At 44.4% G+C, this 23,438-nt stretch overlaps 1 protein-coding gene across 1 annotated transcript in view; it reads right to left on the bottom strand.

The window, feature by feature from the left end:
• Positions 1-6,290: 6,290 nt before the first annotated feature.
• Positions 6,291-23,438, bottom strand: part of LOC144684639 (14-3-3 protein gamma-B) — a 70,390-nt gene continuing 53,242 nt past the window's right edge. Inside the window, exon 2 of the mRNA XM_078548701.1 lies at positions 6,291-8,387. Coding sequence (XP_078404827.1) covers positions 7,731-8,387 — 657 coding nt within the window. The 3' untranslated portion in view covers positions 6,291-7,730. The remainder of the gene's footprint in view (positions 8,388-23,438) is intronic.

Below are 23,438 nucleotides of genomic sequence, written 5' to 3'. Positions count from 1 at the left end.
GGGCTAGAAGTCACCTGCCCTACTGTTACTTCACAAGATCAAAGGTCTGGCTGCTATATTTGTTTGCCACCTCAACAGGCATCTACTTCTTGCCATCCAGTAGCATCCATCTGGCTGTTTGTGAGGAGTTTGTAATCCCTGGATCTACTGGCACTTACACAGCGACATCTCGTGAAGAGGTCACAAGGTTTTGCAAGCACCTAATTTTGGCTGCAACCTGGATACAATGTGTGTGTCACAGGCCTGTCTTTTGCATCACTCCATCACCCTTGCCCTGCCTTTGGTGACCCTTGAACCCACACCACCCACAACCATGCCCCATCACACTTGACCAACTGTCATTCACTCTAGAGCCTCTTGCCATCGCCATTGGTCAACTGTCAGCCACAATGGGAACCATCTCCCACCCTGCCGTTTCCCTCGACCTGCCATCCATCATCCTCAACCCTCCCCTCCCCGCAACCTGCCCTGTTACCCTCAACTCTCAGATCCTTACCCTTGATCTTCCCTGTCTAACTCAATCTCCCCACAATCATGCTTGACCTAATGTCTGCAGACGTCAACCTTCCCAGTGAAGCCCTGCTTCCTCCCTCTGTCTCCCATGAGCCTTCATAGGGCTGCCACTGCCCTTCCTCAGTCAGCCATGCCCCTTTCCCCTTTGACAGCCACCACCCCATCTCAATGCATCAATGTCTCCTCTCCCCTCGTTCAGCAAAGTTTCCCATACACCGAAAAACACTCCTACTCAGTCTAAATCCACCAGGAAGATCACCTCACTTGCTGCATACCACCTGTAACCAGTCGTGAGACTGAAGGTACATGTTTCTTGTTTGCTGCATATATGGCAAAATTGTGTTTTAATGAGCATGCTTGACAGGCTAATGTATTAAAAATAGGGTCCCGCCACTTGTCATCAGGAACCACGACCCACCCTCAATCAACTGCTAACTAAATAATCAACTTCCATCATGCCTTTGAGAAGCTGACACCACCCTAGGCCCAACCATCTTCAGTTGCTCCATCAATAACCTTCCCTCCATTATAAGATCAGAAATGGCGACATTCACTGATGAATACACAATGTTCAGTACCATTTTCAACTCCTCAGATACTGAAGCAGTTTGTGCACATATGCAGCAAGACCTGGATAACATTCAAGATTGGGCTGATAAGTGACAAATAACATTCATGCCACATAAGTGTTGGGCAATAATCATCTCGAACAAGAGGGAATCTAACTAACTATCTCCCCTTGAGGTTCAATGGCATTACCATCACTGAATCCATTGTCAACATCCTGGGCGTTACCACCAAATAGAAACTGAACTGGACTAGCCATATAAATACAGTGGCTACAAGAGCAGGTCAAAGGCTAGGAATCCTGCAGTGGGTAACTCATGTCCTGTGTCCCCAAAGCCTGTTCACCAACTACAAGGCACAAGTCAGGAGTGTGATGGAATACTCCCCACTTGCCTGGATGAGTGCAGCTCCAACAACACTCAAGAAGCTCAACACCATCCAGGACAAAGCAACCTGCTTGATTAGCACCACATCCACCACCTTCAACATTCACTCCTTTCGTCACCGACAGACAGCTTGTACACTGAGCCATATACAAGCTGCCAGCAACTTGCCAAACTTCCTTTAACAGCATCTTCCAAACCCAGGACCTCTACCACCTAGAAGGACAAGGGCAGCAGATACACACGAACACCACCACCACCACCTGGAAGTTCCCCTCCAAGCCACACACCATCCTGATTTGGAAATACATTACCGTTCCTTCACTGTCGCTGGATCAAAATCCTGGAACTCCCTTTCTAACAGCACTGTGGGTGTACCTACACCACATGGGCTGCAGTGGTTCAAGGCAGCAGCTCACCACCACCTTCTCAAGGGCATTTAGGATGGGCAATAAATGCTGGGGTAGCTAGTGACACCCACATCCCAATCAAAATAAACAAGTTAACTCACTGCAGACCCAACCCAAATCTCTCTCATTACACTGTGGCACAAACTGAAGTGTCTTTCCAGGTCACTGGGTACTGCGTATCAGCATCTCTCTGGTGTGCACAGGTTGCCCACTCATCATCAGCATCCTGGCACCTCTCCACTTCATTGAGATAGAAAGCAGAATGCTGGCCAAGCCTCCAACTTTCACTAATCTGTTATATGAAAATGCATGTGCGCAATACGAGAAAATGAGCAGAATCCCTCTGGCTGAGCAGCAATGTACACAATACAATCATTACAGCTAGGGGTCAGAACCTGACTATAGAACTGGACTCACATTGAAAACTGCAGTCTGAAACTTGACCCAAGATTGGCGAGTTTGCCTCTCTGCTTGTAACTCTCCCTGCGGACAAGGGCTGGCTGGAAGCACCTCAAGTAACAGGGAGCAGACCTTTCCTTCTATTAAAAGAATGGCAGCCACGTACCAGACAGGAAGTTGCTTTGCTTAAATGCTAAAGCTGGAGTGACTGAATGACCCAGAAGATGTCTTCCCATTACGGTCAGGGAGCTTCAGCTACTGCAAGCAGCCACTCTGGGATTATGGGAGGGTGGGTGGGTAGGGATATGGGCCTTCAGTGGCAGTGATCTATAGCTATCTTGATGCTACTGTTGGGAATGGGGAATAGTTTATGGTTCTTTGTGCAGGGTGTTCAAACTCTGTTCCGAGGCATATCTAAATAAAGAGGTGAGATCAACATTACAGGAATAAGCAGGAACATCAAATCACTATCATTACTTGAAGAGGAAGTTGGAGGAAAGGGAAGTTATAAACTTCATGTTCCATGTTATAGTTCTGTCCAGTTTGGTTATACATCCTCATCCTCCCGTGACTCAACGATAACTATTCATTTGCCAAACCAAGCTCTTTGCAACATTGAGCACTTTCTGAATCACTGACGTAGTTGGAATGATTGGAATACTATTACAGGCACATACTAAGGCAACAATTTCCAGGAATATGCTCCACATCAATGGAGTGAGGGGGCCCTTAGGGGCCAAGGGTCCCCACCTAGCAAGGTAAGTGAAGTCAAACATGTAATACAGTGAAATTTACTATATCTTAACTACAGGAGCTATAAACATCTACACCTGGGAGGTGGGATCAGATATTGAAATGCTGGAACTATGTTAGAGCAGAAGTTATTGTTATTGGGATTCTACTTCTCGGTGGCTCACCGGTGAAAGAAATGCATTTATATAGCATCTTTCCTATCCTGAATATTAGTGTTGTTTTGTAGGTAAATGTGGCAGTCAATTTTCCCCACAGTAAGTTCCCACAAACAGGAATAAAAAGATCAGGTAAATCTGTTATGGTGATGTCAGTTGAGAGATAAACATTGGCCAGGGCATTAGCAAAGGTCATCTGTGATAGGATCTTCCATGTCCATGTTAAAATTTCATCCAAAAGATGGCACCTCTGACAATGCAGCACCCCTTCAGTAGTATAGAAATCGCAATTCAGTTAATCTGCCCAGGTCCTGGAGTGGGCTTGACCCCGACCGTTTAAGAATTAGAACTTCCAACAAGCACTTTATCTACCCGTGAACCCTCTATCAAGATCACTTTTGGGAGCATATCCAGTGGGATCTTGGATTTCCTCAGGCACCCACTGATCACACCCAAAACTTAAAGGGAGCAGATGTACATACTGCACTGGGCACTCTGCGAGTCCCATATTACATGTTCAAACTGCATTCCCTCTCCAAGGAATTGTTAGCAAAGCATTGCTGAGTGGCTGTAATCTCTGACCATACAGAATTGTGGACACTACAGACAAGCACCACTCAACCATCATGCCAGATTGGGAAGGCAGGCACTGTTTATTTTATTCATTGATGGGATGTGGGTGTCACTGGCTAGGCCAGCATTTATTGCCCATCCCTAGTTGCCCTCGAGAAGGTGGTGGTGAGCTGCCTTCTTGAACCTCTGCAGTCCATGCAGCGTAGGTGCACCCACAGTGCTGTTAGGAAGGGATTTCCAGGATTTTGACCCAACGACAGTGAAGGAACTGCGATACATTTTCAAGTCACCATCCTGAGTGTTTTGGAGGGGAACTTGCAGGTGGTGGTGTTCCCATCTATCTGCTGCCCTTGTCCTGCTAGATGGTAGTGGTTGTGGGTTTGGAAAGTGCTATCTAAGGAGCCTTCGTGAATTCCTGGAGTGCATTTATGGATGATACACACTGCTGCTACTGTGTGTCGGCGGTGAAGGGAGTGAATGTTTGTGGACATGGTGCCAGGACTGCTTTGTCCTGGACTGTGTTGAGCTTTGAGTGATGTGGGAGATGCACTCACCCAGGCAAGTGGAGAGTATTCCATCACACTCCCGACTTGTGCTTTGCAGATGGTAGATAGGGTCTGGGGAGTTATTCGTCACAGGATTCCTAGCCTTTGACCTGCTCTTGTAGCCAGAGAATTTATTGGCTAGTCCAATTCAGTTTCTGGTCAATGGTAACTGCCAGGATATTGATATTGGGGGATTCAGAAATGGTAATGCCACTGAATGTCAAGGGGCGATGGTTAGATTCTCTCTTGTTGGAGATGGTCATTGCCTGGTACTTGTGTGGCACAAATGTTACTTGCCACTTGTCAGCCCAAGCCTGGATATTGTCCAGGTTTTGCTGCATTTGGACATAGACTACCTCAGTATCGGAGGAGTCTCGAATGGTGCTGAACATTGTGCAATCAGCAGTGAACATCCCCACCTCTGACCCTTATGACAGAAGGAAGGTCATTGATGAAGCAGCTGAAGATGGTTGGTCCAAAGACACTACCCTGAGGAGCTCCTGCAGTGATATCCTAGAGCTGATGACTGATCTCCAACAACCACAATCATCTTCCTTTGTGCTAGGTATGACTCCAACCAGTGGAGTGTTTTCCCCCAGATTCCCATTGACTCCAGTTTTTGCTAGGGCTCCTTGATACCACATGGCCAAATTCCACCTTGATGTCAAGAGCAATGACACTCACCTCAGGAGTTCAGCTCTGTTGTCTATGTTTGAATCAAGGCTGGAATGAGATCAGGAGCTGAGTGACCCTGCCAGAACCTAAACTGGGCATCAGTGAGCAGGTTATTGCTAAGCAAGTGCCATTGATGGCACTGTTGATGATTCCTTCCATTAACTTTATTGATGGAGAGTAGACTGATGGGGCAGTAATTGGCTGGGTTGGATTTGTCCTGCTTTTTGTATACAGAACATACCTGGGGAGTTTTCCACATAGCCAGGTAGATGCCAGTGTTGTAGCTGTACTGGAACAGCTTGGCTAGTGGTGCAGAAAGCTCAGGAGCACAGGTCTTCGGTACTATTGCTGGAATGTTGTCAGGGCCCATAACCTTTGCAATACCCAGTGCCTTCTTGGTGTCACATGGAGTGAATTGATTTGGCTGAAGACTGGCACTCGTGATGCTGGTAACGTCCGGAAGAGGCCGAGATGGATCATCCACTCAGCCCTTCTGGCTGAAGAGTGTGGCAAATGCTTCAGCCTCATCTTTTGCACTGATGTGCTGGCCTCCCCTATCATTGAGGATGGGGATATTTGTGGAGGAGTAGGCTTCAGTGAGTTGTTTAATTGTCCACCACCATTCATGACTGGATGTGACAGGACTGCAGAGCTTAGATCTGATCCATTGGTTGTGGGATCACTGAGCTCTGTCTATCACTTGTTGCTTATGCTGTTTGGAATGTAAGTAGTCCCATGTTGTATCTTCACCAGGTTGACACCACATTTTTAGGTATGCCTGGTGCTGCTCCTGGCATGCCCTCCTGCACTCTTCATTGAACCAGGGTTGATCCCCTGGCTTGATGGGGATGGTAGAGTGGGGAATATGTTAAGCCATGAGGTTACAGATTGTGTTCGAGTCCAATTCTGCTGCTGCTGACGGCCTACGACACCTCATAGATACCCAGTCTCAAGTTGCTAGATCTGTTCGAAATCTATCCCATTTAGCATGGTGGTAGTGTCGCACAACACAATGGGGGGGTGGTATCCTCAACGTGAAGCAGGACTTCGTCTCCACAATGACTGTGTGGTGGTCACTCCTACCTACATGCCCCAATATAGCAAATGGCCCTTAAACTTGGCATGGGGTCATGGCCATTTCCATTGGTTGGTGAAGTTATGGCACAGTATTCCTGACCACAGCGCAACATTTTCTATCCACTCCCTCCCCGGAATCACCCCAGGACTCTCCGTTCCAAAGCTGCCCAATATCTAGATTTCTAGTACACTTCGACACAGACAAAGAATGAAAGGGACTGAAGAGGCACACTCTGCATAAGCAGTAGAACTGATTTGCGATTTTATTAGCCTGTGTGCGACTACATAATGACTCACATTCAAGATATTCCATTACCAATAAAACTGTTAAGGAATGCTCCATTGTGTGAAAGAGTTTCCCCACAGATACACTGACCAGAGTTAAAATAATCAAGTCACTTGCTCAAACTGAGAGAGTTCACTGCATAACATGACAAAAAGCACAAACAGAAGCCTCATACTAACAAGTTCTGGTAAAAGCTCCTACACTGTAATAATTTCACTATAACAAAACACCAGACATTAAGATTAAGCTAGAACATTGGTGCTTTCAACAGATCAATTACATAATCGCATGTCACTATAGTAACGTCCATAACAGACCAATTAACTGTTACGACCATTTGGGTAGAGCGTACTCCAGCAAATCAGTTACATTTGAAGACTAGTATTTTTGCCATAAGAATACATCACACCTATAAGTTAATAAATCTGAGCTACTGTTTAAATACGTCACCAGCATGCACAATATTGGAGCATAATAATCATATTACACTTGATTAGACAGCATAATAGGCAAGTGCGTTTCTTTTTTTTAAAAAAAAACACAAATAAGCTGCTTGAAGATCAATTCCCATTGTTTGTCTTTTTATGAAATCTGCCTTTGATTCGGCCTGACCTAAAAAAAATTATCCCGTATTTCCAGTAACATATGGAGGGGGCTAAATGGTAGTACAACTAGTCACTGGTGTGGTCTAAAATGGCTCCGGTTAAAAATGGCAGGTCCTTAATTTCCAATTATCTAGATTTTCTACTGGTGATGAAAAGTGCTTCAAATAATACATTTGCCAGCGGGTTTAAACTAGACTTTGACACTGGTAGATTCGTTAATTTCTTTAAGATCCTGGGTTTTTTTTTAAAATATATAGAAACATCTAATTATGAGTTTTATGAACTTATTTCAAAACCTGAGCCACAATCAGATTCTAATTTGGGGTATGGGAGTCTGGGGACACCATTGAGGTTTATAAATTAGTTTTTGTTTTATTTTAAATAGGCAAACTGAAATAAAAAAATATTTAATACTGTATTTTATTAATACTTCCGATTTCTTCCTTTAAACAATGGAGGTTACTGAAACCACAAGAGCATTTTTTTTTTTTAAATGTGCAGACCTCATCATTCAAGTTTTGCTTCAGTCTAGCTTTACGTTAAATGAAACAACTCCACTTATTTAACTACAGGACAGTCCAAATGCCAGTGTGTGGCTCCCATTCCGTACCAGCACAGCCAAGTCTGACTTTCCGCTAGTGGTGTTTTGGCAAATGTCGAAGAGGCGTCAACAGGGCGGAGAGTGAGGGGAGGGGGTGTAACCGGAAGCTCTCCCCCCCCCACCCCAAGTGGAAAAAAAAAGACTGCGATCGCAGCTGCAGCAGCCAGTTTCCCCCTCCCCCCTAGGGCTTAATTGTTCCCTTCCCCGCCATCGTCGTCCTGCTGGTCACTTGTCCAGAGCGTCAGGTTGTCGCGAAGGAGCTGCATGATGAGGGTCGAGTCCTTGTAGGAGTCCTCGTTGAGGGTGTCGAGTTCAGCGATGGCATCGTCAAAGGCGGTCTTGGCCAGATGGCAGGCCTGCTCGGGGGCATTCTGGATCTCGTAGTAGAAGACCGAGTAGTTGAGGGCCAGGCCCAGCCGGATGGGGTGCGTCGGCTGCATGTGCTCCTTGCTGATCTCGTGGGCCTCGCCGTATGCTTTCTCTGATGACTCCACCACTGTGGCACGCTTCTCACCGGATGCCACCTCGGCGAGGTAGCGGTAATAGTCCCCCTTCATCTTCAGGTAGAAGACCTTGCTCTCGTACTGTGTGTCGCTGCAGTTTTTGATCAGGTAATTGTCTAAGAGGTTGAGCACGTCTTGGCACACAGACTCCAGCTCCTTCTCGATCTTCTCTCTGTAAGCTCGCACCATCTCAATCTTCTTCTCATTGCCATCTGCGGAGGTCTTCTGCTCAATACTGCTAATCACTCTCCAAGATGAGCGCCTTGCCCCCACCACGTTTTTGTAAGCGACAGAGAGAAGATTCCTTTCTTCATTGGAAAGGGCTTCATTCAGTTCCGTTACCTGTCGAAAAGAGGCAACAAAAAGTAACATTAGCAGGAAAAAAAACAAGCAAAATACATAATACCAGCATTACTGTAACCAGAACAAGAGGAGACAGATTTAAGATCATTGGAAAAAGAAACAAAGGGTGAAGTAGAGGACAATTTTACCCAGCGAGTTATGATCTGGAGTGCATTGACTGAAAGATTAAAGGAAGCAGGTACAATTGTAACTTCAGAAAGGTAATTGCAGAAATAATTGCATACCTATACAGAAAGAGCAGAGCAGTGGGGCTAAACGAATAACTCTTTCAAAGAGCTGACACAGGCACAATGGGCCTCCTTCTGTACCGTATATGTTTCTAACAATCAAGTCCTCTAGCCCACTGAGCTACTCACATGCATACCAGCAGAATATACAACAGAAGAGGATGGAGAGGAAGTGCCCTTCACGACTCCTGTTAAATTACATTACTTTTGTATCAGGCTGGGAATAAAAGTTTGACTGTGTTTCACAGAAAAATAAATGAACACAGATAAATGATCAGGGATTAGAGCAAAAGGCCAATTAAACTCATGCTTAGATGTCCATAGAAACCACAAATAGAAACAGGCCATCCAGTGAACGTTGGTATTTTTCCTCCACATGTGGCCCTAACCCCGTGTCCCCATCATCCTTCCGATCTGACCTGTTCTCCTTTTCATTTCATCAACTCTCAGTACATTCCATAGTCTCGCATGCCTCTAAAAACATTTCTCCTGCACCCCGTCCAAAATCTCAGTTTAGATTGATGTCCCTTGTAAGAGTGAAGTTCATGGGCAAATTTTTGAAATGAGTCTCAAATAGCTACTGCATCCTCAGCCTCCACCTCCTCCCAAAACTTAAATTTTTTAAACCCAATCTTGCTTTAACAAACAGAATGGGCTTTGGATGGTAGACTGGATTTCTCATTTAAAATGGAGGTACCTGTATGCTAAATGGTTCCTCCAAGATCCCAGTTACTCTGTTTCAATTGGTGCGGCTATTGACGTTTGATGCAAGGAATTCCCTTCAGCATAGAGAGCGGAATCTTCCAGACTAAGTCTGGTGGCTGGAGTGGAAGTCGGAGTGACTTCTGCTGGAGAGCGGGGTGGCTGAACAAGTGAGGTCTTGTGCTGTTCAGCTCATTAATTATACATCTGCGAAGAGAATGTCAAATCTCCTGACACAGTAAGTGGTCCACCCGCCATCACCTCAGGCTCCAATGCCCGGGCGCCACATTTAAATGGTACCCAGATAGCCATTACCTCTTCCACTCTGATCCTTGGCTCCCCCTACCAGTCCTGCCTCAGTGTCACACCACCACCTCCCCACCCCACCCCCGTGCCCAGCCTGTGCACTATAGGCAGCTAATGCCTCCGAGTGACAGTGTAAAAGGAAGGTGTAAGTAGCATCTATTGACCTCAAAGTCCAGGAAGAAATCTATCTTGCCAGGTGCATGCCACTTATGCGCTGTCTAGATTCCCACTGGCGAGGCACTTAGTTTGGAGGAGTGCCAAGATTCCAGTGTGTTGCATTCACGAGGCTAAAATGGGGTTCCTGACATAGCACCATAAGATGCTTGACCCACCTTTAAGCCACCATGGAAGTCAGGAGGGACAAGATTCCAAACTAATTTCCCACCATCAGGAAACTGATTTTTGGCCTCCCACCAAAGCTTACTCCCCCACCTGCCACGATTCCCACTGTTGGATTCCACCCAGAGAGTCTTACAGTACAGAAAAGAGGCTATTTGGCCCATTGTCTGTAAGTTTTTTTGAAAGGCCATTTTCTATGATTCTATTCAATTAGCCCCACTTCCCTGCTCTTTCCAAATATCCCTCAAAGTCTTGCCTTCACAAATATTTTTCCAAGTCCCTTTAGGAATTTATCATTGAAGCTACTTCCATCTTTTCAGACAGCGTATTCCAGATCACATCTCACTGCATAGGAATATTTATCCTCAGCCCATTTGGTCCTTTTGACAATCTTAAAACTGTGTCCTTTGGTTACCAACCCTCATGCCAATGGAAAGTTTTTCCTCATTTTCTCTGCCAAAATCCATTACAATGTTGATCATCTCTAATAAACCTCTATGTAACCTTCCTTGCTCTAAGGAGATGAATCCCAACACAAGGAGAGGAAATTCTGAGCCATTAACTCATCCAAAACTCAACCGTCCATAGTATCCTGTCCTATTCACACCAGAACCTTCTGGGTGCAAATCAGCTGTAGCAGTCACCCACCAAAACCCTACCAAATACCCTAGGTGATAAACATGGTTATCTTCACCTCGAATGAAGAACAAGAACATTTCACTTCCAAAGACAAGACAGGAAAGGGCCAGCCAGAGAGAACAAGAGCACTTTCCTACGTTAGGACAGTGACCCCACTTCAGCAATGCACATTGGCTGTAAGCACTTTTAGACGTCCTGAGGTCATGAAAAATGCTGTATAAATGTAAGTTCTTTCTTTTCACTCAGTTTGTTACAATCTCAAGCTACAATTACTTTCTGCGCTCTGCAGATGGTGAACTTTGACAGCCAAATGGCTGTCCATCTATGTCTACGTCAGCTGGTGCTGGGAACAAGCTCTAAAATGGACTGGACTCTGAGGTGGCTGCTAATTTGCTTGCTGGAGCCAACCCTGCAATAAAATGTTGCCAGAAGTTAGGGAACACCTTTACTTCAGTTATAAGAGAATATTGATTGAGTAACAGCGCACATTGTAACAATGCTCAAAGTTCAGCCATGATCTATTGAACAGCATGCTGGAGGGGCTGAATGGTCTAATCCTGCTTCTTTCTTATATTCTTCATTGCGGGTTAATTCAAGTGTTGCCTGATACATCAATCGCTAACTACCTGTGGCTAACAGCATTTCTGATTAATAAAAAGAAATAATTATAAATACTTGATGGGCACAGATCTTTGAAAGCGGCAGGACAGAGAAATCAGTTAGCAAATTATATGGGATCTTGGGCTTCAGAGATAGCGGTATGAACATAAAAGCAAAGGAAGTTATGCTGAAGCTTTGTAAAGCTCTGGTTAAGCCACAACTAGAGTATTGCACCCAGTTCCAGTCAGCACACTTCAGGGTGGGTAGGAGGACCCTCGAGAGGGTGCAGAGGGAGATTTACCAGAATGGTTCCAGGGATGAGGGATTTTAGTTACAATGTTAGGTGGAAGAAGCTGGGGTTCTGCTCCTTGGAGCAAAGGAGATTGAGGGGAGGTTTGATGGAGGTGTACAAGATTGAGAGGTTTAGACAAGGTAGAAATGGTAAAGCTGTTCCCATTTGCTGATAGTAAAATGGCTAAAAGGATACAGAATTAAGGTTTTGGGGCAGGGAGATGTGAGAAATTAAGACTTTTTTTAAAAATGCAGTGAAACTTGCTACCTATGAGGGCTGTGAAAGAGAAAATGATAAATAGGGGTCGGGGCCCGATGGCCAAGGCGTAAAATGACGGGGGGAGTATTCGGACGTGCGTCCCGACGTCACCGCACATCATTTAGATTTTCAGTTCGGTCTGTCAAAGGCCCGTTAGGCCCATTAATTAACTAATTAAGGCTATTGTGAAAGCTGCCCGTCCAACCTTAAGGCCTTCGCTTTTTTGATGGAACCTCATCCATGGGTGGGATGAGGTTTCATGAAGGGTTTATAAATTAAATAAATTTTTTCATTGAAGTTCATTGACATGTCCCAGCTCAACTGACGCCGTCACATGAGGGTCATGTCTTAAATTTTTTTTCTTTATTAAAATTTTTAAAACTTATCTCCCTGAGGCACCTCTGCCTCAGAGATTTCTGAGCTCTTTCGTGTGAATGCACAAAATAGAGCATTCTCGACTCAGGGAACGCCCACCTGCACAGGTAGCGCACAGTGCTTCCAGAGGCATGCCATGCTGGGCGTGGCCTGCCCACGTAAAATGGCAGCGCAGACCTGGTCAGGGGGTGCCAAACAGGTCCGCACCTGTCCCCGCACAACCCTCCCACCCCCGACAGGGGCAAAGTTCTCTCCTATATCACTGGGTTTATGATCTCAATACTCATTTGTGCATTCAGTGCAAATGGCTAATAGTGTTGGCATAGCAACACCTGCATCTAGTCAGCAGTGGACACTGTGCCCCAATAAGTGCTGATCAATTACTTGTGACAAGAATTTGCATTTATCTGTGTCTCTTTAGCATAGTAAAATTTCCCAAGGCACTTCACAGGAGCAATATCAAACAAACTTCAATACCGAGCCACACAGCAATATATTAGGTCAGGAAGTCAAGGAAGTAGGTTTTAAGGGGGCACCTTCAAAAGATGAGGGGTAAAGTGCTGGAGAGATTTAGGGAGGAAATTCCAGAGCTTAGAGCCTTGGCAGCTGAAGGCATGGCCTGCAGTTGACTCCTGGTTCAGCATTGGACCCATTTTAAACCTCATCCTTGTTTTCAAACCCCTCCATGGCCCATTCCACCCCCCTGCAAAGCCAGAGATACCTGAGCACCTCCAATTTTGGCATCTTGTGCATCCTTGATTTTAACTGCTCCACTCTCGGCAGTCATGCCTTCAGCTGCCAAGGCTCTCAACTCTGGAATTTCCTCCCTAAATCTCTCCAGCACTCTACCTCTCATCTTTTGAAGGTGCCCCCTTAAAACCTACTTCCTTGACTACCTGAACTAATATTTTGCTGTGTGCCTCGATATTGATAGGGGTGATAGGGGAACGGGGAACCTGGTGCAAGATATGACACAAGCAGTAAGAGTTTTGGGTGACTTTATCACAGTAGCCTAGTTGGTCTTGTGGTAGAGCTCAACCAAACCCAGCAAGTGCGTCTTCATACAGGGGCACTCCCAGAAAATTGGCATCTTTTCCTCCTGCAATGACCAAAGAATTTTTTTAAAACTAATTTACATAAATAATCATCATAACTAGGGGTCCAACAGTTAGGAAGCTGGTAGGTGTGGGGTATGAATACGGTGGCTTCAAGACAGGGAGGCCACAAGAGATATTTTAAACACTCACTGTATATTAGCTGCACTGTTCTGGTTTGCTTCAAACCACATTGAAGCTTCAACAGGAACAGTGACCGTTGCTTTTGTTTTTACTTCTTGCTATGTAGCAGTTTCCGTCTGGATCACAACTGCAGTGGAAGGGCTCGAAAATCAGACCAAGTCCTTTAGAAAGACAAAAGCAAAATACTGCGGATGCTGGAAATCTGAAGTAAGGAACAGAAAATGCTGGAAGAACTCAGCAGGTCTGGCAGCACCTGGTGAGCGAAACAGAGTTCACGTTTCGAGTCTACATGACTCGGAAGATGATCTGAAGAAGCGTCACACGGACTCGAAACATTAACTCTGTTTCACTCTCCACAGATGCTGCCAGACCTGTTGAGTTTTTCCAGCATTTTCTGTTTTTATTCCTTTAGAAAGGCTTTTCATACAGCACCTTTAACAACCTCACAGCATCACAAAATTCTTTACAGCCTATGAAGCTCAAGTGTAGTCACTGTTGTACTGTAGGAAACAGCAGCCAATTTGCACACACAAAGCTCCCAAACAGCAATACAATAATAAAAACAAAAAGCTAAAAGCTACTGCGGATGCTGGAAATCCAAAACAAAATAAAAACAGAATTACCTGGAAAAACTCAGCAAGTCTGGCAGCATCGGCGGAGAAGAAATCAGTCAACGTTTCGAGCCCTCATGGCCCTTCAGCAGAACTGAAGGGCCATGAGGGCTCGAAACGTTGACTGATTTCTTCTCCGCCGATGCTGCCAGACTTGCTGAGTTTTTCCAGGTAATTCTGTTTTTATTTTGTTTAGCAATACAATAATGACCAGTTAATCTGATTTTTTAAAGAAATGTTGGTTAAGAATAAATACTGGCCAAAGCAGCAGGGATGACTCTTGTTGCCCTTTGAGAAGCATCATGGTATCTTTTACATCTACCCAGAAGGTCAAGACAAAGCCCCTAACGTTTCAGCTGACAGCAGGCAATACCTCCAACTGTGCAGCGCTCCCACAGTACTGCACTGGAGGGGCAGACTATATTTTGTGCTCAGAGCCAGAGTGGGGCTTGAAACCCACAACCTTCCAACTCGAGAGGCGGGAGTGCTGCCACCCGAGATATAGCCGACAACGACTGCATTCAGTGAATCAGTGATAAATGGGCGACTGTGCCAAATAACAAGCCAGCAGCTCAAATGTTCTAAGAGAATGGGCAGATAAGCTGAAGTCTCAGCCAAACCCAGTTCTGACCTCACTACAAAAATATTGCAATATCCTGGTCAATTCCCTGTCGCTTTGCACATAGGGAGGTGACAACAAATGTAGCCTTCAGGTGCTGCAATGTTAGAGGAAGAGGGATAATTGAAACTGGCATAATTCAGTCCCATTTTAAACATGCTAATTCTGTTCTTATTTGTATCTTAGGAAAATCAGATTCAAAATGGCACAGGAGGCCATTCAGCCCATGGAGTCCTTGCCTGCCTTCTGTGGAGCAATCCAGTCAGTTCCATTCCTCCATTCCATCCCTGTAGTGCTGCAAGTTTACTTCCCTCAGGAACCCAACCAATTTCCTTTCAAAATCATTTATCATCTCTGCTTTCACCACTCTTATGGGCAGCAAGCCCCAGGTCATTACCACTCACTGCGTAAAAAAGTTCTTCCTCACATTCCCCCTGCATCACCTGCCCAAAACTTTAAACGTGTCTCCTCATCCTGGCATCAGCCGCCAATGGGACAGCTTTTCTTCCTCTGCCTTATCTAAGTCAGTCATAATCTTGTACACCTCTCTCAAATCTCCCCTCAATCTCCTTTGCTCCAAGGAGAACAACCAACCCTTGTAACTAAAATCCCCCATCCCAGGAACCATTCTGGTAAGTCTCCCTTTGCGCCCTCTCAAGGACCCTCACATCCTCCCTCAAACATGGTGACCAGAACTGGGTGTAATATTGAAGTCATGGCCTAAGCAGAACTTCATAAAGGTTCAGCATAACTTCCCTGCTTTTGTACTCAATACCTCTATTTAATGAAGTTCAACATCTCATGTTCCCTAGTGGAGCTTGCACAGCGATAGAAGATGGCTGCTCACCACCACCTTCACAAAGGCAATTGGGGATGGGCACCAAATCCCAGCCTAGCCAGCTACACAAATCCCATGAAATAATAAAAATTATTTGGAGTGCAGAATGGAAATGGGGACAATAATCTCTATCCCATTTTGAATCTCAGTAGGATTATTAAACAAAGCCAAGGAATATACCACATTCTCGGGGTCAGCTCAATGCTGCTCATTAAATATAAACTCAAATTTCAGGCTCTTTTTTTTTAAAAAAAGGCATTGGTCACTAAGGGGCCTAATTAATTACCATTAAGACATTCTCTCAAAAACACAGAATTGCTGAGGGTCACCCTGAATTTCAAAATCATAAGTATTACCCTGGCAAAGAGTCAGAGTTGCTTTGCCCAAGTTGGGCATTGTGGAAAGTAATGGAGTTGGACCCGGGGTGTAAATTGAATTGCTGCAATACATATTGTTGACAGTAGAAGGAACCCCATCTACACAGTTTACTACAATGGATACAAACTTGATTTAAAGAGGATTTCCCTAATAACAACTGGCAACTGGACTGCTTGGTGTGGAATTGAGTCAAAAAAACACCCAAGGTGGTCCCAATTCTATCTCCATCAGTCCAGAATTAGCTGAGGGCGATGGTACAAAAGCTACCATTAGTCTCAGTAGCTTATGGAAATCAAGTAATGATGGCTGTGGAAAGAAATTGCATCAAGATTCCCATTCCTGATTGTTATCCTGGAAAGCGAAGGTCCAGCAAGGACAGGTTTGGACTTGGCTGAAGCTCCTACAGTGGAATAGCCTGTCAACACCATTTTCTGTCACAAAAGTAGGCAAGGTCCAGAAGGGTGCAAGATCCTGAGGTACGATACCAGTGTGGCTTGGCACATTCAGGAGAGGGTGGGAAGAAATTTCAGTGCTTAAAAAGCTGATTACTTTGTTATCAACAACCCCTGGACCAGATGACGTTCGACTTCAGTGCTCCCAATATTATGTGCGATGAAGGGCACTAACAAACCCTCCTGAATACCTGTGCAGTGAGTATATTTGGCCTAGAAAGCAGTCTAGCTGCTAATCATTAAGTATAGTATTCAAATTTTTACACCATAGTGTGTACAGCTTCTGCTCTCTCTCTCTCCAGCTGCTTGACCTTTCACAGTTAGGGTTGAACACTCAGCCTCACCTCTTCCCCACTCTAGCTCGCTGCTGCATGCAGCCTGTTTATTACAATGCACGGGACGTTCCAAATAACTGCACACGCACGCACCTTGCAGGATACATTGGGTGGGACCCTCAAGTCCAGATCACCCACCCCACGACTGAATGTCAAAGAACACACAAGTTAGGATAAGACAAGGGCAGCAAGATACAGGGAGCTCAATACTGAAGACTAGGGGAGGTTAGAAAGTGCAGAGGTGAAATTAGCAAGGAAATTAGGAAAGCAGAGGGCAAGAAATAGATTTGCAACTAAAATAAAAGTAAAACCCAAAGATATTTATAAACAAAGTTTCTTCACTGTCACTGGGTCAAAATCCTGGAACTCCCTCCCTAACAGGTGGTGCAGTGGTTAGCACCACTGCCTCACAGCTCCAGGGACCTGGGTTCGATCCTGACCTTGGAAGCGTTTGTGTGGAGTTTGCACATTCTCCCCGTGTCTGCGTGGGTTTCTACTGGGTGCACTGGTTTCCTTCCACCGACAAAGGCATGCTGGTTAGGTGGAGTGGCTACGGTAAATTGTGCGTCTGTGTGTGTGTGTACCCTATGACGGACTGGCGTCCTGCCCTGCCTACTGCCCATTGCCTGTCTGAATAGGCTCCGACTCCCTGCGACCCTGAATTGGATGAAGCAGTCCTGGAAAAGCGAGAGAGTGATTTATAAATAAAGAGCAAGAGGACATCAAATGAAACGGTAGGTTCTAGAGACCAAGGAACCAGTGTGTGCAGGGAGAATACATGGGTATCTTTAAGTAATACTTTGCATCTGTCTTCACAAAAGAGTGCATGATCAGGACCCCCTCCAACTGGGAAATTTATGGGGTATAATACCCAAATCTAAGGACATGTTTTGACCTCATGTTTTTTTTTTAAACTACAATACAGAAACCAAGCTGCAGCTTACAGTACATGACTGGGCAGCAAGGGGTTAATTCAGACAATTAGTAAAAGACAGCGGATCATCAAAAGGGTTTGGACATTGTTATCGTGGAACAATCAGTTAACGGTACCAGGGAAACGCCATTACCTGCTATTGACTAACACAATTAAGAGACTGATTACCTGATACAATGGCATAAGGAACATGCCATTAATATTCAAACCTCCATCGACCTTGGAGCCAGGTGCTGTATTGCCTCAAAGAAAAAGCAGGAGAATTGTTTGAACAATGTGAGAGCTGATCATATTTGTCTGGGATATATTTTCCATGGAAAGACTACAGTTTCAACCAGCATGAGCTGATCATATTTGTCTGGACTGTGTGTAGAATAAACTAAGAGTGCTAACTACTGGACATTGAAATGAGATGGTCAGGTATAACTGGGGACAGAATTGTAGGCCGCGGCTGTTTTCTGCAGGCAGGCAGGTAGAGTCTGGTCAACTCGACCGATGGACCTACAGCACCATTGGAAGACCTACTGAGGGGTGATTGTTTATACTTAAATATCTTTATATCCTAACTTAAGTTGGGAACAAGGTGGGGGGTTTAGCCTCTGATGGGGCAGGGTTCAGGGTAATTGTAATCATAACTGCACTTCGCAATTGCTGAATGCAGCCTGAGGGCTGTGGCTAATTCAGTAAAGCGATTGTGAATTATCAGAAGAAACTTGCCTCGCTGGTCATTCTGTTCAAGCCCAACACTTGTGAACCTGGTGTCACGAACTCGAGTGTGGTCTCTGAGGGAGAAAGGGGGGGACCCTTCTATAGAGGGGGAATGATGCAGACTTTGTTAAGGAGTGTGAAATATTTGATGGGATAAATATATATAGTGAGGGGAGAAATATTAAGCAGTTTAGTAACTTTGCAAGTCAAGTCATAGGCCCAGAGGAGACGTCTGCTAGGATACCAAGAGAAGCAAGGGAAGAAAATAGCAGAAACTGCAACCATCATTTTTCATTCCTCTCTGGCAACAGGCATGATGCCAGAGGACTTCCAATATTGTCTATTCCTTCCTCCTTTTTTAAAACCATAATTACATGCCACTCAGCTGCCAGCACTCTTGTGATGTGTGAATAAATTCACCTTATAACCCTAAAGCCTGTCCACTATCTACAATGCACAAGTTAGAAGTGTGATGGAATACTCTCCACTTGTCTGGACAAGTGCAGTTCTAACAATGCTCTAAGCTCAACACTATCCAGGACAATGCTTAGATTGGCACCCTATCTGCCACCTTAAAACATTCACTCCCTCCACCACTGACACACAGTGACAGTGTGTACCATCTATGCACTGCATGATGCACTGCAGGAATTCACCAAGGCTCCTTTGACAGCACCTTCCAAACCCATGACCACTACCATTTAGAAGGACAAGGGCAGCAGACACACAGGAACACCACCACCTGGAAGTTCCCTTCCAAGTCACTCACCATCCTGACTTGGAAATATATCCCCGTTTCTTCACTGTCGCTGGGTCAAAATCCTGGACCTCCCTCCCTAACAGCACTGTGGGTGTACCTACACCACATGGACTGCAGCGGTTCAAGGCAGCAGCTAATGAACACTGTAAAAAGGGCACTAGAGGTGGGAAATAAATGCTGGCTTTGCCAGGATGCTCACATTTCAGGAATGAATAAAAAAAATTGGAAAATAAAATGAACAGAATTTAGAAGGATGCCAATTAATCAGGGATAGTCAATGTGGATTCATTATGGGAAGGCCATGCCGATTTAACTTTGATGCTCCTCAAAAAAATTCAATCAATGAAGGTAGCAGGTTTGACACAAGTTAACAAATTTTACAAAGGTCCCACATAGCTGGGATCCAAGGAGTGAAGAGGGCAACAGACAAGAGATTGGGAAAGAAAGTGATGAGGGATTCTATAGTTAGGGGAAGGGACAGAATATTGTGACCACAGACTTAAACCCTGGATGGTGTGTTGCTTCCATGGTGCCAGGGTCAAGGACAGCACTGAGCAACAGCAGAGGACTCAGAGCACAGGGGTGAAGAGCCAAGTTTTGTATCCCACAACAGCATTAATGACATGGATAGAAAGAAGTCCCACAGGCAGATTTTAGGCATGCTTCAGGGTAGTGTCCTAGGCCCAACCATCTTCAGCTGCTTCATCAATGACCTTCCTTCCATCATAAGGTCAGAAGCGGGGATGTTCGCTGATGATTACACAATGTTCAGCACCATTTGCAGCTCCAGATACTGAAGCAGTCCATGTCCAAATGCAGCAAGATCTGGACAACATCCAGGCTTGGGCTGACAAGTGGCAAGTAACATTCATGCCACACAAGTGCCAGTCAATGACCATCTCCAACAAGAGGGAATCTAACCATCACTCCTTAACATTCAATAGCATTACCATCACGGAATCACCCACTATCAACATCCTGGGGGTTACCATTGACCTGAAACTGAACTGGACTAGCCATATAAATACTGTGGCTACGAGAGCAGGTCAGAGACTTGGAATCCTGCGACAAGTAACTCACCTCCTGACTCCCCAAAGCAATAGAAGTACCATTACACTGCGGGGTGTATACTATAGGCCATCTAATGAGAAAGAGGGAGCAAATTTGCAAGGAAAAGCTAGAGTAGTTATAATGGGGCAATTTAATAATCTTGATATAGATTCAGATATCATGGTGTAAAGGAGTTTTTTTAAAAAATCTGTACAAGAGAACTGTCTCAATCAGTATGCTTACAGCCCAAGGGGGCATTACTGAATCTGGTTGAGTAATCAGGGGCAACAAGTAGAAGTAGTAGAGGAACTTTTAGGGAGCAGTGATCATAGTACTATAACATTTAGGTTAGCTATGGAAAAGGACAAGAAGCAATGCAAAGTAAAAATGTTCAATTAGGGGAGGGCCAATTTCAGCAGTTGGGAGAACAGATCTAGAATCAAGGATTAGTAGCCAAAACTGTAATTGAAAAAAACTGACTGCTTTTAAAGGGGATATGGTCTGGATACAGTTGAGATACATTTCCACAAGGGAGTAAGGTACAACAACCAAAGCCAGATCTCCCAGGGTGAAGAAAGAGGGAGAGTAAGATGGAGCAGAAAAAAGGATACATATGACAGATAATACAAGTGAAAACAAGGCTGCACATAAAGTTCAGAAGGGAAGTGAGAAAGGGAAAAAAGAGAAGCAAACAGAAGTGTATGAGAAAAGACTGGCAGCTAACCAAAGGGAATCCAGAAGTCTTCTATGGGCATAGTAAAAAAAAAGTCCAGGGTCGATTAAAGACCAAAATGAGGATTTGGAGGCAGAGGGGATGGCTAAGCTACTAAGTGAGGACCTTGTATCTGTCATCATCAAGGAAGATGATGCTGACAAAGTCATAGTGAAAAAGAGGTGGTTGTGATACTGGAATGGGCTAAAAATTGATAAAGAACAGATATTAGAAAGACTGGCTGTTCTTAAAGTTGATAAGTCACCAGAACCAGATCATATGCTCCAAGGACACAGAGGGAAGCAAGGCTGGAAATTGCAAAGGCACTGGCCATAATTTTTCAATCTGCCTTGGACACAGGGGTGTGCTAGAGGACTGGCCAAATACAAATGTAATACCCTTATTCAAAAAAGGGTGCAAGGATAAACCAAGTAATTACAAGCCTGTCAGTTTAATCTCTGCAGTAGAAAAGCTTTTAGAAATGATAACCCAGGGCAAAATTATGACTATGACAGATGAGTATTAGAAAAGTCAGTACAGAACATTAAAAGTGAAGCATGTTTCAAAAACTTGACCAAGTCTTTTGATGTGCTGACAGAGGAATCATGAGGGTAATGTGGTTGACATGGTGTTTATGGACATTTGGTAAAGTGCCACATAACAGGGATATCAGCAAAGTTGAAGCCCAAGTAACAAATGTGTCATGAAGCTATCATATTTTTCATAGTATTATTGTGGGATATTGTAAAGAAGGCATGTGTGTGTGTGTGGCTGATTTAATTAAACTAGAGACAGGTAGACTGCAAGGTTGAAATTATCAAAAGAGTCAGGGGTAAAAAGGCATTTTAAATGCGAATATGAGTGGGCTTGGGTAAAGTCAGCAGATAGAGTGTGAATGAAATTTGCATTTTTAGATAAGGGGAAAAGTTGTTGGGTTTTCAAAGAGACATAAGGCCTTTACACCTGGCAAGATAAATAGGGTAAGGTTATTATGTTGCTTTTTCCCCCAAAAGTGCTGACCACAAAAGATCTTTATATTATGGGAAAAGTAAACTCCAAAGACATGGGATAACATTGGGATTTACAGATTAAAGGAGGAGAAATATACTTAAAAGAAGGATGGAAGGCTGTGTGGGTGTGGCCGTGCGAGATCTGAAAGGTACACCATGTGAAACAGACTTGGGGAAAAACCTCTAGCCACTTTGCAGATGTGTGCAGTTCCAGTAACCAAAGTTGTGTTAAAAGCCTTTGGAATTCCATTGTCGAGTGGGTGCTTGTGATAACCTTGCTGGATTGTCTTTATAAATTTAAAATCTATTTGGACTGTTGCCTTAAAGGGAGTGTGTAGTTGGGAGTCTGGTTAATTAGGAATTTTTTGAATTGTTACAATATTAAGTAACTGTAATCTTGTGTATGTGTTTTAACTTAAAATATTAAAAGAAAAGATTAATTTTTTAAATCTCTATAAAAAGGTGTTAGTGGACCTTACTTCTGAATTCAGTACACAAACCTTCTCATAAATACAAATTGCAAAGCTGTTGTGATAACATGGCCAAGTTTCCCTTGTGGATTTGGCTGGCCTGGCAAATACCATCTGCCATATCATAACAAAAGGGACAGTGGCAGCATAGATATGAAGCTGGCTGAGTGACAGGAACAACAGTGGTGAACTGTTGTTTTTCAGACTGGAGGAAGGTGTATAGTGGGGTTCCCCAGGTGTCAGTATTAGGACCACTGCTTTTCTTGATATATATCAATGGCCCAGACTTGGGTTTACAGGGCACAGTTCCAAAATTTGCAGATGACAATGTTGACCAGATGTCCCGGTTTTGCCAGGGGATACTGGGGGTAATTTATAGGAGATCATGCAGTAATTTACCTCCATGATCTCTTATAAATTACCCCAATGACCACCTGGGAGCCTAGACGGAACCAGCCTCTAGGTGATGACAAAGTTGACCACTGTGTCCACCAACCACAAGTCGCACATGAAGAGTTAGGAGGAGGGTGCCTGATTTGATATTGCTCTTATGCTATCTTTAAGCAATATAGGAGCCGAGGACAGGCTCAAGAGGACAGGTATCAAGATCTCAAAGGTTTATTGAACAAAGTTAACTACTTACAGTAATATATATCTCACAGGCAAAGAAATGTCTGGGCTACGAATACTTATTTAGTATAGACAGACTGGTTGCACATGGTAGACTAACTGACTGACCAACTCTCACTCTGACACTGAATGTACAAGATGGTGCCTGAAGTTCTTATACTGTTACATCACATGCTCTGATGTCATGAAGTAGTAAACACCATGCAATCTTAAAGATACAGTACCTGTCTGCTGTGCACATAAGGCATAATACAAGAGTGCCCAATGGTAAACAACCAATCAGCACTGGGGAACTGTGGCAAGTTCAGTTGAGCCGTGACATGTTCACCCAAACTTCTCATTGAAAGATTGTGGGCTTTCCTGCTTGTGGCTCTGGGTGCCACAAAAATCTCCCATACATGAGGTACATTCACTAGTTTAAAATCCAGCTTCTGGGTGAAAATGTCTTATTAGAACCCAGTGTGCAAATTAAAGTAAATGAGACTTTTAAATGGAGATTAACTTTGCTGGGCAACTTACAATGGCAAGACCAAAGCAAAATGAGGAT

This window comes from Cetorhinus maximus, chromosome 9 (genome assembly GCF_964194155.1).
Source record: "Cetorhinus maximus chromosome 9, sCetMax3.hap1.1, whole genome shotgun sequence".
NCBI lineage: Eukaryota > Metazoa > Chordata > Chondrichthyes > Lamniformes > Cetorhinidae > Cetorhinus > Cetorhinus maximus.
The sequence above is the reverse complement of the archived record's forward strand: the minus strand, read 5'-3'. Positions and strand labels throughout refer to the sequence as shown.